Source organism: Schistocerca serialis, chromosome 4 (assembly GCF_023864345.2).
Source record: "Schistocerca serialis cubense isolate TAMUIC-IGC-003099 chromosome 4, iqSchSeri2.2, whole genome shotgun sequence".
Taxonomy (NCBI): domain Eukaryota; kingdom Metazoa; phylum Arthropoda; class Insecta; order Orthoptera; family Acrididae; genus Schistocerca; species Schistocerca serialis.
Window position 1 is genome coordinate 208629739 of NC_064641.1, and position 13027 is coordinate 208642765.

The 13027-nt window shown below is 40.1% G+C and overlaps 1 protein-coding gene across 2 annotated transcripts in view; it reads left to right on the plus strand.

Moving 5' to 3' along the window:
* Positions 1-13027, plus strand: part of LOC126473675 (nucleoprotein TPR-like) — a 398029-nt gene that overhangs the window by 327910 nt on the left and 57092 nt on the right. For both annotated transcript variants that reach the window (XM_050100910.1, XM_050100911.1), the window contains exons 22-23: positions 678-873; positions 11265-11428. In XM_050100910.1, coding sequence (XP_049956867.1) covers positions 678-873; positions 11265-11428 — 360 coding nt within the window. The remainder of the gene's footprint in view (positions 1-677; positions 874-11264; positions 11429-13027) is intronic.

The following is a 13027-nucleotide window of genomic DNA, read 5'->3' on the forward strand; positions in this document are numbered from 1 at the left end:
CCAGCAGGATAATGCTCATTCACAACCCGCTGTTGTGCCCAACATGCTCTACAGTCTATAAAGTGTTGACATGTTGCCTTGGTGTACTCAATTACAAGATCCGTCTCCAGTCGAGCACATATGGGACATCATTAGACGACAACCCCGGTGTCATCCACAATCAACATGAACTGTTCCTGTATTGACCAACCAAGCATAACAGGCATGGAACTCCATCCTGCAAACTGACATCCAGCACCTGTACAACACAATGCATGCACATTTACATGCTTGCATTCGACATTTGGGCTGTTACACTGGTTATTATTGTATCAGCATTTCTCATTTTCAATGGATTATCTGCCGCTTATATTGACCTGTGATCTTGCAGTGTTAATTACTTAAATATGTTACCTAAACAAACGTATTCCAGAAATTTCATTACTGTACCATAATTATTTCTTGGTGTTGTGATTTGTTTTCTGTCAGTGTATGTGCCATACGTGGATGAAGACACTGGTAAAAGACTTGTGTGTGTGTGTGTGTGTGTGTGTGTGTGTGTGTGTGTGGGTGGGTGGGTGGGTGGGTGGGTGTGTGGGTGTGTGTGTGTGTGTTTCCATATGAAAGTTTGCTAGAAATATTTGTCTTCATTGTGAATATTTGTGCCATATGTCTTTATTTATTATATACCTTTCCAGCTTGAAACAGAGAAGGTGAAAGTACGAATGCTTCAAAAAAGGGTCACTATGATGAGAAAAAAGCAAAATAGAGTGAATAAACAGATCATCATGGAGAAATTGTCCCTTCTTCGAGAAAATGAGTTCCTCAGGCGCACAAAAAGACTGAAAAATGAAACAATTGCTGATTTAAGGAAGCGCCTGAGACAAACCTTAAGTAAATATTTATTTATGATCACTTTTGTACTCCATGAAATTACAGTCTTATGATTTTTTATTAGAATCTAATATAATAATACTGTGGTTTTAGGTAATTTATTTTGTCTAGTTGTTGAGATCTGCACTAACTTACGGCTATTATGTGTATTTCCACCTACAAAGGCATAGTGCAACTACCAGTGACAGCCCCCCCCCCCCCCCCCTCCCCTGCCCCCTCAATACCATGAACATTGAGCCATATGCCAATAAGTATTCGCTCATTATAAAGGCAGGGAGAACTGTGGAATCACCTAGCAATTGTATTAGATTAATTATGTTTTTGAAGTAAACAAAATGCTGCTTCTCTTCCTTTGCCAGAATTAGTCTGCCATTGTATTTGCTCTGAAAGTTTTGGCTGTTCCACAGCTCATGTAATTTAGTAACAGAAATGTGTCATATTAAATTCCATTAATTATAGTTATCTGCATGCCTAGGTAATTTTCTGTATTGTCATGTTTCTTTCTCACATATTCCAGTTCTGTAGCTTTCAGCCAAGACAAATCTTCATTTCATTTTAGCATATCAATCAGCAACTAAAACCAAGAAATACTTGTTTATATAAATTCTCAGTTTCTTATGTTCATTCCTGTACAAATAAAATGACGAAACACTTAGATTAAGTAACTGTTAAATTGATGAAAGAGCAAGAACATAATTTTCTTAGAGTAAAATAACAAATAAGCCAAAAAAAGTTTGGCCATGTATTTGAACTCTTGATTGTTCCGTTAACAGTCCAGTGTTTTGTCCTTGCGCTAATGTGTCACACGAGCAAATCCCTTTTGTTTAATCTTGTTAGATTACACTGTTACTGGAATGAAAATTTATGTTGTGGCTGTAATTTGGATGATATACTGACTACGAAACAGGAAAGTGAAACACAAAAATGAATTTAGCGCAGCTTGTGGGTGAGGTGTTCTTCCCAGTCTGTATGTTATGTGATGTTTTATACTCATAAATGAATTTCTGGTTACCATTAATTAATAATTCTGACCTCCTATGTTTAAAACTCCCAAGTCAGAATAACCGTGTATGTCTTCGTAGATTCTGTCTCCTCCTGCAGCTTCTTCTGCGCTGGAAGCTGAAGAGGTCTGTCATAAATCTCAGTCTTCCAAGAAATGATGTACAGGCCTTCTTCATTTATATCAGTATGTTTACCAATTAGTTACAATAGTGGAACACATCATACAATCTTTCTTGACAAACAAACTGTATCAGTTACAATTTCATGCGATAGTAATTGATGTTCATTATCTCTCAGATGACACCTAGCAGAAAAACAACATCCAAAACAGCTTCAGCTGTTCTCATGGTGTCATTGTGATTGTCATGGCAGTTCTTCTTCCATAGAGCACACCATATCTCCAAGGCAGGACCCGACAACATGTGATAAACCTCCCAAACTGCAGGTACCACACAATTTAGTAGCGCTGTTGTTGTCCCAGCTTGCATATATGCTGTGTCCACCCATTCCAGAATACATGCACATAAAGAAAACAAACTTTCAAACAGTATACTATACTAACTCATTATTGTGGCGATCATCATTCATCAGTTCGGTAGATGCCACACAGCACATCATTTCCCAAAGTGATGTATTACACTACAAGGGGCAGCTTTGACTATGGCACACGACAGCATGCCACAACTATTTTCATTATATTTACTTCATATTGTAGTGGGATAAGTTCTGTTTTCAACTTTAAAAATGATTTTGATATGTTGGCTACATTTTATGCCCTTATGTCTCATGGCACTGTTTCTTTGCAGTTCGTTAAAGTCACTGCTGGTATCTAAGTCTGCATTTCCATGACAGAGGGAGAGTGCTCGAGAGTTGTTCATGTTGGCTGTCACTCTGTTCCATACACAGTGGAAAACTGTCTTATATATTTCAAACATAACTGGAGTGAATTTGCTCACAATGAGATATCCTGTCACTGAACTAATGCACATGTGCTGCACTAACTTTGGCTTGTCCATCGTCATTTGTGCCACCATCACTTTGCATGTGGCGAAGTGAGACGGCATAGCCATGATTTCATTAAATCACTTGAATGCCAGTATGGTTCCTTTGAAAGAGCACAGCCAGTTTCCTCCCCTATATTTTATGAATCGAAGCCTTTGCTCCATCTCTTATGACCTTAATATCAGTGGTGTATTAAACCCCCAATCTTTTTTCGTGCTTTTCATATGGGATACCAACTATTGAAAACTTACTTCTTTCTCTAGTTTGAAGCCAGTTGGTTTAATATGCATGATCTTCAAGTATTTGGTTTAGTAGCAAACATGATATCATCGGCGTACAATGGTGTCCAAGGGACTTTTCTCTGTAAATTCCTTGTGAAGGTGTCAATGATAAGACTAAAGAGTTGAGGTGACAAATCAGATCCCCACTACACACATCCACTGCCATAAGGAAACTTTGTAATAATCCTGCTGGGCATATCACTTGGCTGTTGCTGCCTTTGTGTTACATCTTTACTCATTCAGGAAGTTTCTCTGAAACACCACAGTCCTAGAGGATATACCATATGAGCAAGTAAGGTAGGGAATCCAAGGACCGACTGAAGATTGAACCCTGTTATCAGTGGAGTGTTAAATCTGAATCATCTTCCTAACATGTATATGGGAACCCCACTCAATTTGTATTTAGGCACTTAGCCACTGAACCTTACTTCATTGTTTATAACTGATCAAAAATAGCTGCAAGTGTTTTGCTTTGCCTTATGCAACTTCCATCTTCACTTTTTATAATTTTATAATTTTTATTGCTTTAAGCAGTTTCTATCGTTTTAACTGCTTATATGTCACCTTCTTCACATGAACATTGCACTTGGTTTTCCCATATTAGTTTGTTTACTTTGATGTGGCAAGGTATTGTAATACCGATTGTAGACTTCACTGTAGCAGCAACTGAGGTACAAGCACTGATCAGCCATAAGAGAATTTATTGATGAAATTTAACTCTATAATTAAATGTTTCATTCTGTCAAAGTTGCCACCATTTAATTTTTAAATGTCTCATTGTGCCGTGCCCTCTTTTCCCTTGTAGCCACTGATTTTCAAGCGACCATCTAGCAGTTCATGTTGCTGCATTGTGATTGTATGGCTTTTGCAATAATGGCTATTGCAAAATCTGCTCTCCATAGTAAAATGTTATCAGTATGGGTGTTATAGCATCTACTTGTGTATGTGGTAAGGTGAGAGATGTGTTTCTTAAAAAAACTGAGATGTTTGCATTTAATTGTCCTCCTAATCCATGATCGACATGATGATTATACCCATCATTGACACCACCAGCAGACCCTTGAGAGTGTACAGAAGAGTACATTACACCCTGTTACAGTGATGTGTTTTAGTGCCATCCAGCAGTTCTAGCCAAAATTTATCTTTAATTCCCTCATGACAGCCTGCCTAGGGTACATACATAGAAAAGATGTGCAAATGGCAGCTATTGTGTACTGGGTACTGATATTAAGTAGCCAGAAAACAATGAACAACTGACAGACAGCTATGAGGCTTCTCGCTTGCCATTACCACAACTCTTCTTGTGTTCATAGTCTCATTGTAAATTAATTACTGCTGTTCTCCTGTGTCCCAAGTTTGGCAGTTCTCTGCTGTGAACTGTCAGTGTTCCATTCTTCTGGATAGCAACACATACTCATCTGATTTGGACTTGCTTATTTAACAAATGTTGAACAGAATAAGTTGGTAGTCCTTGTTCATTTCTCAAGGTGGTCGGGTGAGGCCATCACATACCACCTACAGGGAGGGATGGCACGTGATGCACAGGAATTGCATCAGCAATTTCCATCTGACCTGTTGTACTGCTCTGGCATTAGTTTTCTCAGTGTCTTTGCTGGTCAAATCAGTATGTGATTTTCACCGAGGAGTATGAGAGTTTGAGCCTTTGAGAGAAATATGTTCCTATAGTTCCAACTCATTAATGCAAGTGCTGCTGCACACTGGCATGTACAAATTCCTTATACAAGACAATGCTTCTTCTGTCTCGTATCTCTTTACTGTAGCAGGTTAGTTAATAATAAATTACACCATGTAAGTCTCTCTACTTGCACTGACCTCAAGAAACAAATCAACAATACTTTGAACACATTTACTCCCTGCTGTTCTACAAAGTAATCTTCTGGGACAAGCAGCTAAAGCCAATGAATACTTTATCATGAAATACAAGCAACAAGAATGTTGTTTGTGGTTTATAAGGTAACTACTCACAAATATCTCTCTTAACATTATAATTGTTCCATTTAAGAGTTACTTTTAAATTCTGTTTATGCCTAATAATCAGATTCGATTTCATGTTAACTCTGATTTACAAAATATCAACACATAATATATAATGCACTTACAAAATGTGTCCCAAATTCTTATGGAGATAGTACTGGTCAAGCAAAAGTCCTACAAACATGTCCTTGGAAACTAAAACTTGTTCAGATATGAGCTGTTTTATATGAGTCAGCAGTGGTCAGTACTGAATGGTGTAGGCAGACTTCCTGTTGATATTAATTGTTTACTGTTATTGGCTATGTTTGTCTCTCTATTTCACCCTCTAACTGTCATTCTGTTGCCAGGTGTAGCACTTACAGCTGTCTCCTATTAGCCAGTTTGTATGTATCACTTTGAGCTTTCGCTAGTGTCGGAATAAGATTAGCAATTCTGTAATGTGTGAATGATGTAAACAATGCATTGTAGTCTTATCACTCTACATGGGAAATAGCATCCTGGTCTTCTGCTATCACACTCTTGTCATGTATGCTGTATTCCATATTCAGTAAGTTGTTCCAGTGACTTACAGATATGAGATCATTCACATCAGGGCAAAAGGATCACATTAGCTCTTACAGTTTTCGTATTTTGTGTAGTGAGAACCGATTGTTGTAAAAAATGGTTCAAATGGCTCTGAGCACTATGGGACTCAACTTCTCGGATCATTAGTCCCCTAGAACTTAGAACTAGTTAAACCTAACTAACCTAAAGACATCACACACATCCACGCCCGAGGCAGGATTCGAACCTGCGACCGTAGCGATCTCGCGGTTCCAGACTGCAGCGCCTAGAACCGCACGGCCACTTCGGCCGGCCCAATTGTTGTACAGAATGATTCTGAAAGAAGTGTGTGAAGAATTGGAGGTGGTGAAGGCATAAACCATACTTTTGCATGAACAGTTTTGCATAAGCATTTCTTTATCCATATCACTTTCAGCGTATTCAAACAATTGAAAATCTGTAATGCAGTAACAACAATATGAAAAGGATAAACTGTTGCGCACCACATAGAGACAGACACACTCAAAATGACTGCTAAATATTCTTCATCTGTCAGACATAATCGTTCATCAGATGTAGAAACTTGCACATGTTCACTCAGGTGTTTCTCACATACTTGGCCAGTGTTGTTTCCAGCCATTAAGAATGTGTTTGAGGTGAGAAGTGTTATTTGCTGGAGTGGGTAACGGTGGTACAGAAAAGTTGAGGTTACAGGGAGGAGGAAGGATAGCAGGGTAGGGACCGGAGAAGATGTTAGTGGTGATCAGTGTGTATACTCACCCTGAAAAACACAGAAATTTTTCATTATATTAGTTTTCCATAAAATTTTTGTAATTTTGACATGTCAGAAGTAATAGTCTAAGAAGGAATTTCACTTTAACCACTACTGTAAAATAGTACTGCAACGATAAATCATAAATAAGTGAATAACACCAAAATAAAACTTCAGTTGCGAAGAAAATGTGCCATTTACAACAAAACACAGTGCACACACATGAGCGTCTGCTGACAGCAAAACGTGTCGAAGGCTTTGGGACAAAGACCATGCAGTAATTCGTAACCACAAACTGCTTTTAATGACTGCGATGGCACTACTGTTTACATTGTTAACACAACACGGGAAAATATTATGAATGGTGGTTTGAGAAATTTTATTTTGAAAGTTAATTTCCTTTTACACAAGATTAATTAGGCTACGTGAGAGAATGTGTGATGAATTCCTTAATTCAAGGAGTGTTTGACTCTCTTTCAAAACAAACTGCTTGTTGGCTTCTGTCTTGGGTTCTCCGACCGACGTTTGTTTGATGATTTTTCTGACATTTCGCCAGCATGAGTGGTTGACATTGTCCAAGTTTCAACCCCCCATTGCTGGTGGTGGACTGAAGATGAGCTTGCAGCCGCAGACTATATGTACATGTGTGCCATGTCTGAGGGTTTTCTTCTTTCTTTTTGAAGCTGTTCTCGTGTTTGTGTATTTCTATATCATCTCTGAACAAGCGGGTGTGATAGCTCTTCTCTACAGCCAGAACTTCCGTGTTGGCGAATTTTATTATGTGGTCAGTCTAGCACAATGCGTGCTCTGCCACAGCTGATTTCTCTGGCTGCTCCAATCTGCAATGTCACTTATTTTCTATGATCCTGGTGTGATTGATCGTCCAGTCATTCCAACATTAACTTTTCCAAATGTGCATGGTAAGCAGTATATTCCCGACATTGCAATTGGGGTCCCTTTTCTCCTTTGCCTGTCTGAGACACTCTTTGATCTTCTTTGTCTATATGTAAATAGTCTTTATGCCATGTTTGAGCAATATACGGCCAATTCTGTCCATCACTCTGGGAATGTATGGCAGAAAGGCTGCACCCGACATCTCTTTTTCTGATTTGTCACTTTACTGAGTGGGTGTTTGGCTCTGTTATACTTTTATGTAACTTGTGGAATACCCATTGCTCCTCAGAACACTTTCCAAGTGTTGTATGTCATGTCTGAGGTGCTGGAGCTCACATACTCATCTTCCTTGCTTTATGAAAGTATTAATCATACCTCTTTTCTGGTTTGTGTGGTGATTTGATAGTTTGTAGAGGTATCGGTCCGTGTGTGTAGGTTTTCGATACACGCTGTGTCCCAGGGTTTCACCATCCCTTCTGACCAGCACATCTAGAAATAGTGGGTTTTTGTCCTTTTCCTCTTCCATGCTAAATTTTTTGTTGGCGTGGAGGCTGTTCAGATGTCACATTAAGTCACCGAGCTGTTCATCACCGTGGCTTCACACAACAAAGGTATCGTCAACATATCCTCAATGGTGAGTGTTCATCGGAGGTGAGGGTATCATCTAGAGTGCCCCAGGGAAGTGTGGTAGGTCCGCTGTTGTTTTCTATCTACATAAACGATCTTTTGGATAGGGTGGATAGCAATGTGCGGCTGTTTGCTGATGATGCTGTGTACGGGAAGGTGTCGTCATTGAGTGACTGTAGGAGGATACAAGATGACTTGGGCAGGATTTGTGATTGGTGTAAAGAATGGCAGCTAACTCTAAATATAGATAAATGTAAATTAATGCAGATGAATAGGAAAAAGAATCCCGTAATGTTTGAATGCTCCATTAGTAGTGTAGCGATTAACACAGTCATGTCGATTAAATATTTGGGCGTAACATTGCAGAGCGATATTAAGTGGGACAAGCATGTAATGGCAGTTGTGGGGAAGCCGGATAGTCGCCTTCCGTTCATTGGTAGAATTTTGGGAAGATGTGGTTCATCTGTAAAGGAGGCCGCTTATAAAACACTAATACGACCTATTATTGAGTACTGCTCGAGCGTTTGGGATCCCTATCAGGTCGGATTGAGGGAGGACATAGAAGCAATTCAGAGGCGGGCTGCTAGATTTGTTACTGGTTGGTTTGATCATCATGCGAGTGTTACGGAAATGCTTCAGGAACTCGGTTGGGAGTCTCTAGAGGAAAGGAGGCATTCTTTTCGTGAATCACTACTGAGGAAATTTAGAGAACCAGCATTTGAGGCTGACTGCAGTACAATTTTACTGCCGCCAACTTACATTTCGCGGAAAGACCACAAAGGTAAGATAAGAGAGATTAGGGCTCGTACAGAGGCATATATGCAGTCATTTTTCCCTCGTTCTGTTTGGGAGTGGAACAGGGAGAGAAGATGCTAGTTGTGGTACGAGGTACCCTCCGCCACGCACCGTATGGTGGATTATGGAGTATGTATGTAGATGTAGATGTAGATATCTGTACACACCTTACGCTTACACAGTGCCAAGTCCAGTGCCTGTGCTTCGAAACGTTCCATGAAGCAGTTGTCCATCACTGCTCTATGTGAACTACCCATGGTGACACCTTCCAGCTGTTCGTAAAAATAGCTCGTGGTGAGACATGCATGAAAGAGCTTTGTGATTTCTTGTGGGGGAAATGAAACCAATGTGCTCCAGAAAGTCACTGAGTGGTAGTTTCGTAAAAAAAGAAACAACATCAAATCCAACCAGGATATCATTTGGTGCAAGTTTTAGTTTCTTCAGCTTCTCAGTGAAATGTCGTGTGTCCTCTATGTATGTGTCGGTCTTCCCAGCGTGCGGCAGGAGCACAGAGGAAAGTTTTTGCGCCAGTTGACATGTCGATGAGCCAGGGGTGCTTTCAATCACTCTTAGTGGAATGTTATTCTTATGGATCTTAGGTAATCCACTTAGCTGAGATGGTAGGGCTTCTGTGTTGTGCAGGTTCCTCTGTACATCCACTGGCAGAGAAGATGCCTTGATTAACTGTTGGTTAACTGGCTCATATTCCATGTGATACGCTGCGTTGGGTCTGCGCTTAGTTTTCGGTACATTGTTGGATCTAATAGGTCCCGGATCTTCTGCTCATAATCTCCGGTCTTCATTACGATGGTCTCTTTTACACAGCTCCCGTTGCTGCACCTAGAAGCCCACTATCCTGTCCCTAGGAGTGGAAGGAAGCACAGAAGGGGAAAGGACTATGCAGGTGCACTGGGGGTATAGCAGGTATATATAATGTTGGAGTGGGTTAGGGAGAAGGTTACAGGCAGGTGAAGGACAGGGACTAATGAAAGTTGAGGCTAGGAAGTGCACAGAAATTAAGAATACTTTGCATGGAGAATCCTCACCTGCACATTTCCGGAAAGGTGGTGTTGGTTGCTTCCATTTGAATTCTTCCCAACAGCACCAGCTGTTACGAATTGTACAGGTTGGAACTCTCCCTGCAACATATCCTACATGACTAAGTGACCTTCAGGAGCACATTGAAGCTGTTCGTGGATGATACAGTTGTGTGCAGAGAAACAGAAATGGTATAAAATTTTAGTGAAATGCAGGAAGCTCTGCAGAGGATTGACATTCAACACAGTGATTGGCAGTTGACTCTCAACATAAAAAAAAGTAACTTACTGCCTGTGAATAGGCAGCGAAACCAAGTCTGAACAAGTACCAGAGGCAGTGCTGCCCATAAAATACCTGGGAGTATGCATACAGATTTAAAGTGGAATGATCACATAAAATGAATCGCACGAGAGGCAGCTGTGAAACTGAGATTCATTATAAGAATCCTCGGGAAGCACAGTCCACCCGAAGGAGGTAGGTTTCAAAATCTTCATTTGACTGATACTTGCATATTGCTCTGAGTGTGGAAATCATACTAGAAAGAACTGACAGAGGAAACAGATAAGATCTAAAGTTAAGCAGCTTGTGTAATCACAGGTTTGTTTAGTAAGTGCAATAGTGTAATGAATGTACTCATCCAACTCCAATTGTAGACCTCACAAGGAATGCATTGTGCATCAAGGTGTGATTTAATGTTGAAGTTCCATGAGTGTACTTTCCCAAAAGAGCAAATCAGTATATTGCTTCCTCCTACGTAAATTTTGGGAAAAGACCATGGAGGTAAAATTTCAGAGATGCAAGCTGATGTGGCTTCTTAATGGCAACCATTTTTCCTGCAAGCAACTCTATACTGTAACAGGAAAGGGAGGAAGTGACAATTGTACACGAGGTACCCTCCATCGTGTACAATAAGGTGGCTTGCAGAATGGAAAGGTGGGTGGATGTAAAGGCGTTGGTGTATTCCTACCCGTCGACAACCTGCCCTGTTCATGGGAGTGTTTGTCCCATGCGCATCATGAAATCTGGGGGCAGCAAGATGTATTCACTCAGCTTCATGAGTTTATGGATGAAGGCTCAGGTACATTTAAGATTTAGTGGTAACAACATTGGCTGCATTCTGTAGTATCAAGTGTCAGATGGCAAACGTAGGACAGAATGGTCTATATTTCTTTGAATTATTTGTTTCTAGACATAAATGTATAAGATTTTCTAGTTCTAGCCAGTACTACCTCCACTAAGAATATGGAACACATTTTTAAACACTTTGTATAGAAACATCTTCCATCTGCTTGCTTTGGACATACTTACAAAGTAGTGGTGGTGGCAGTCACCGTAGTAGTAGTAGTAGTAGTAGTAGTAGTAGTACCCAAGGTACAAAAGTTACAATATTATTGCTAATTAAACAGTGCTGCTTTGACATTTTCTTTTTCTGTTTCAATAAGATTGTGGCTACAAAATCCACGTTCCACGTGTTGAAGAGGGTGTGCGTGGAGCACATGAAGTAGATCAATTTAAACAGGGTACTTCTCAGAGTTATGAATATGAAGACACTCGTCAACATGAGGAGCAAGAGCAGCCACACGAGCAGCATCACCAAGATGAACAGGTATGTGCAGCGTGTAGGAAATGTTGCAACAATATGTCATTCCATTCTTTTAATTTATTTTTGTACTCTGTTTTAATTCTATTTTCGTAGTTTGTCCTCCATAGCTTCTCTTTAATCTCTACTAGCCTGTATTTTAATAGCAGACTGTGCATTCTCATTTAGCTTTTCTTTCTACATTCATTTATATTCTTTATTTTCATCTCGGATATTTCAGTTTTACCATAATTTATAGTTGTACAAAGATGATCCAGTAAGCTCTTATGTTGTATAAATTGTTGTGCCATGCAAAAAACTCCATTGCCACTGCGGTGGTGTATTAGATTTACTTCTGGAGGAGGCTGAGTGAATACTGCAAAACACACACACGTACACACACACACACACACACACACACACACACACACACACACAAAATATTCTGTCATGTTATTATAGCTTGAACAGGATGAAATACTTAACTTTCCTCACACTAATGTATCACATGATGTGTTACAGAATAATAGTTCCTTCTCTCAGTGTGCAATCGACTATAAACTTCACTACATAACTCTGTCTAATAAAACTCTTGCATTACTGGCTCTGTAGTCACACAATGCTTTTGCTTTTGGCAATGATTGCAGAGTGGCCTGACTGGCACTCTGCTCTGATGCAGGTAATTGGAAACTATTGAGGTCCTGTCTACACAGTGCTTCTGGCAGTGACTGTGCTTACTTGTGGTTAGGTTGTAAGGTACTGACTTCATCATGGAACCTCATTCTTCGAACGATGCCACACAAATACTCCATGGACATTAACTTACATGTCTAGATAAAAGAGACAATAAAACTTTTAAAGATCAATGGTAGTTGAAGGTTGCTGTGCTATGGCGCTTCCAAGTACAGTTTTAAGATGGAGATGTTGACAGGTACATAGTCTGTAGTTGAAGTTTGAGGAATAATAATGGTTTTAGTGTATAAGGAAAATGTTCCTAACTGCAATATATCACCAAGCAGTGGAAGTTCATGGAGCAAGTATAATGTCATGAAAATTGTGTGGTTTCATTGCCAGGAATTTCATAATGGCTGAATGGGTGTGTTGGACGATCAAAGGACAGGGCGACGAAGTCTGTACACCTGAAGTGATAATGTGTACCATGTCAAAGGGTAGATTCAGTATGATCGTCGTATTTGTGTGAGACAGATAGCAGATGAACTGAACATGTCCAACGGCAGTGTAATGGAGACCATGCACGTTACAGGATGTTCTCGCTGGGTACCCTGGCACCTCTCAGATGAAAGTAAAACTGGGCCATTGAGGTTGTACTTCAACACTCAAAGCAGTATCAGGTGAAGGGTGTTCTTTTCCTGCACTTTAATGTCACAGGGAACAAAACATGGGTGCATCACGTGACAGCTGAGATGAAGAAAGCATCAGTGCCATGGACACACCATTAGTCTCTATATTTCATATACATACTCCACAATCCACCATATGGTGCGTGGACAGAAGGTGCCCCTCTCAATAAACTGAACTCGACCATTTACCTTCCCTATCACAATCCTCGCATGCTCGTTCCATTTCATATCGCTTTGGAACTTTACACCCAGACGTTTAAACGAT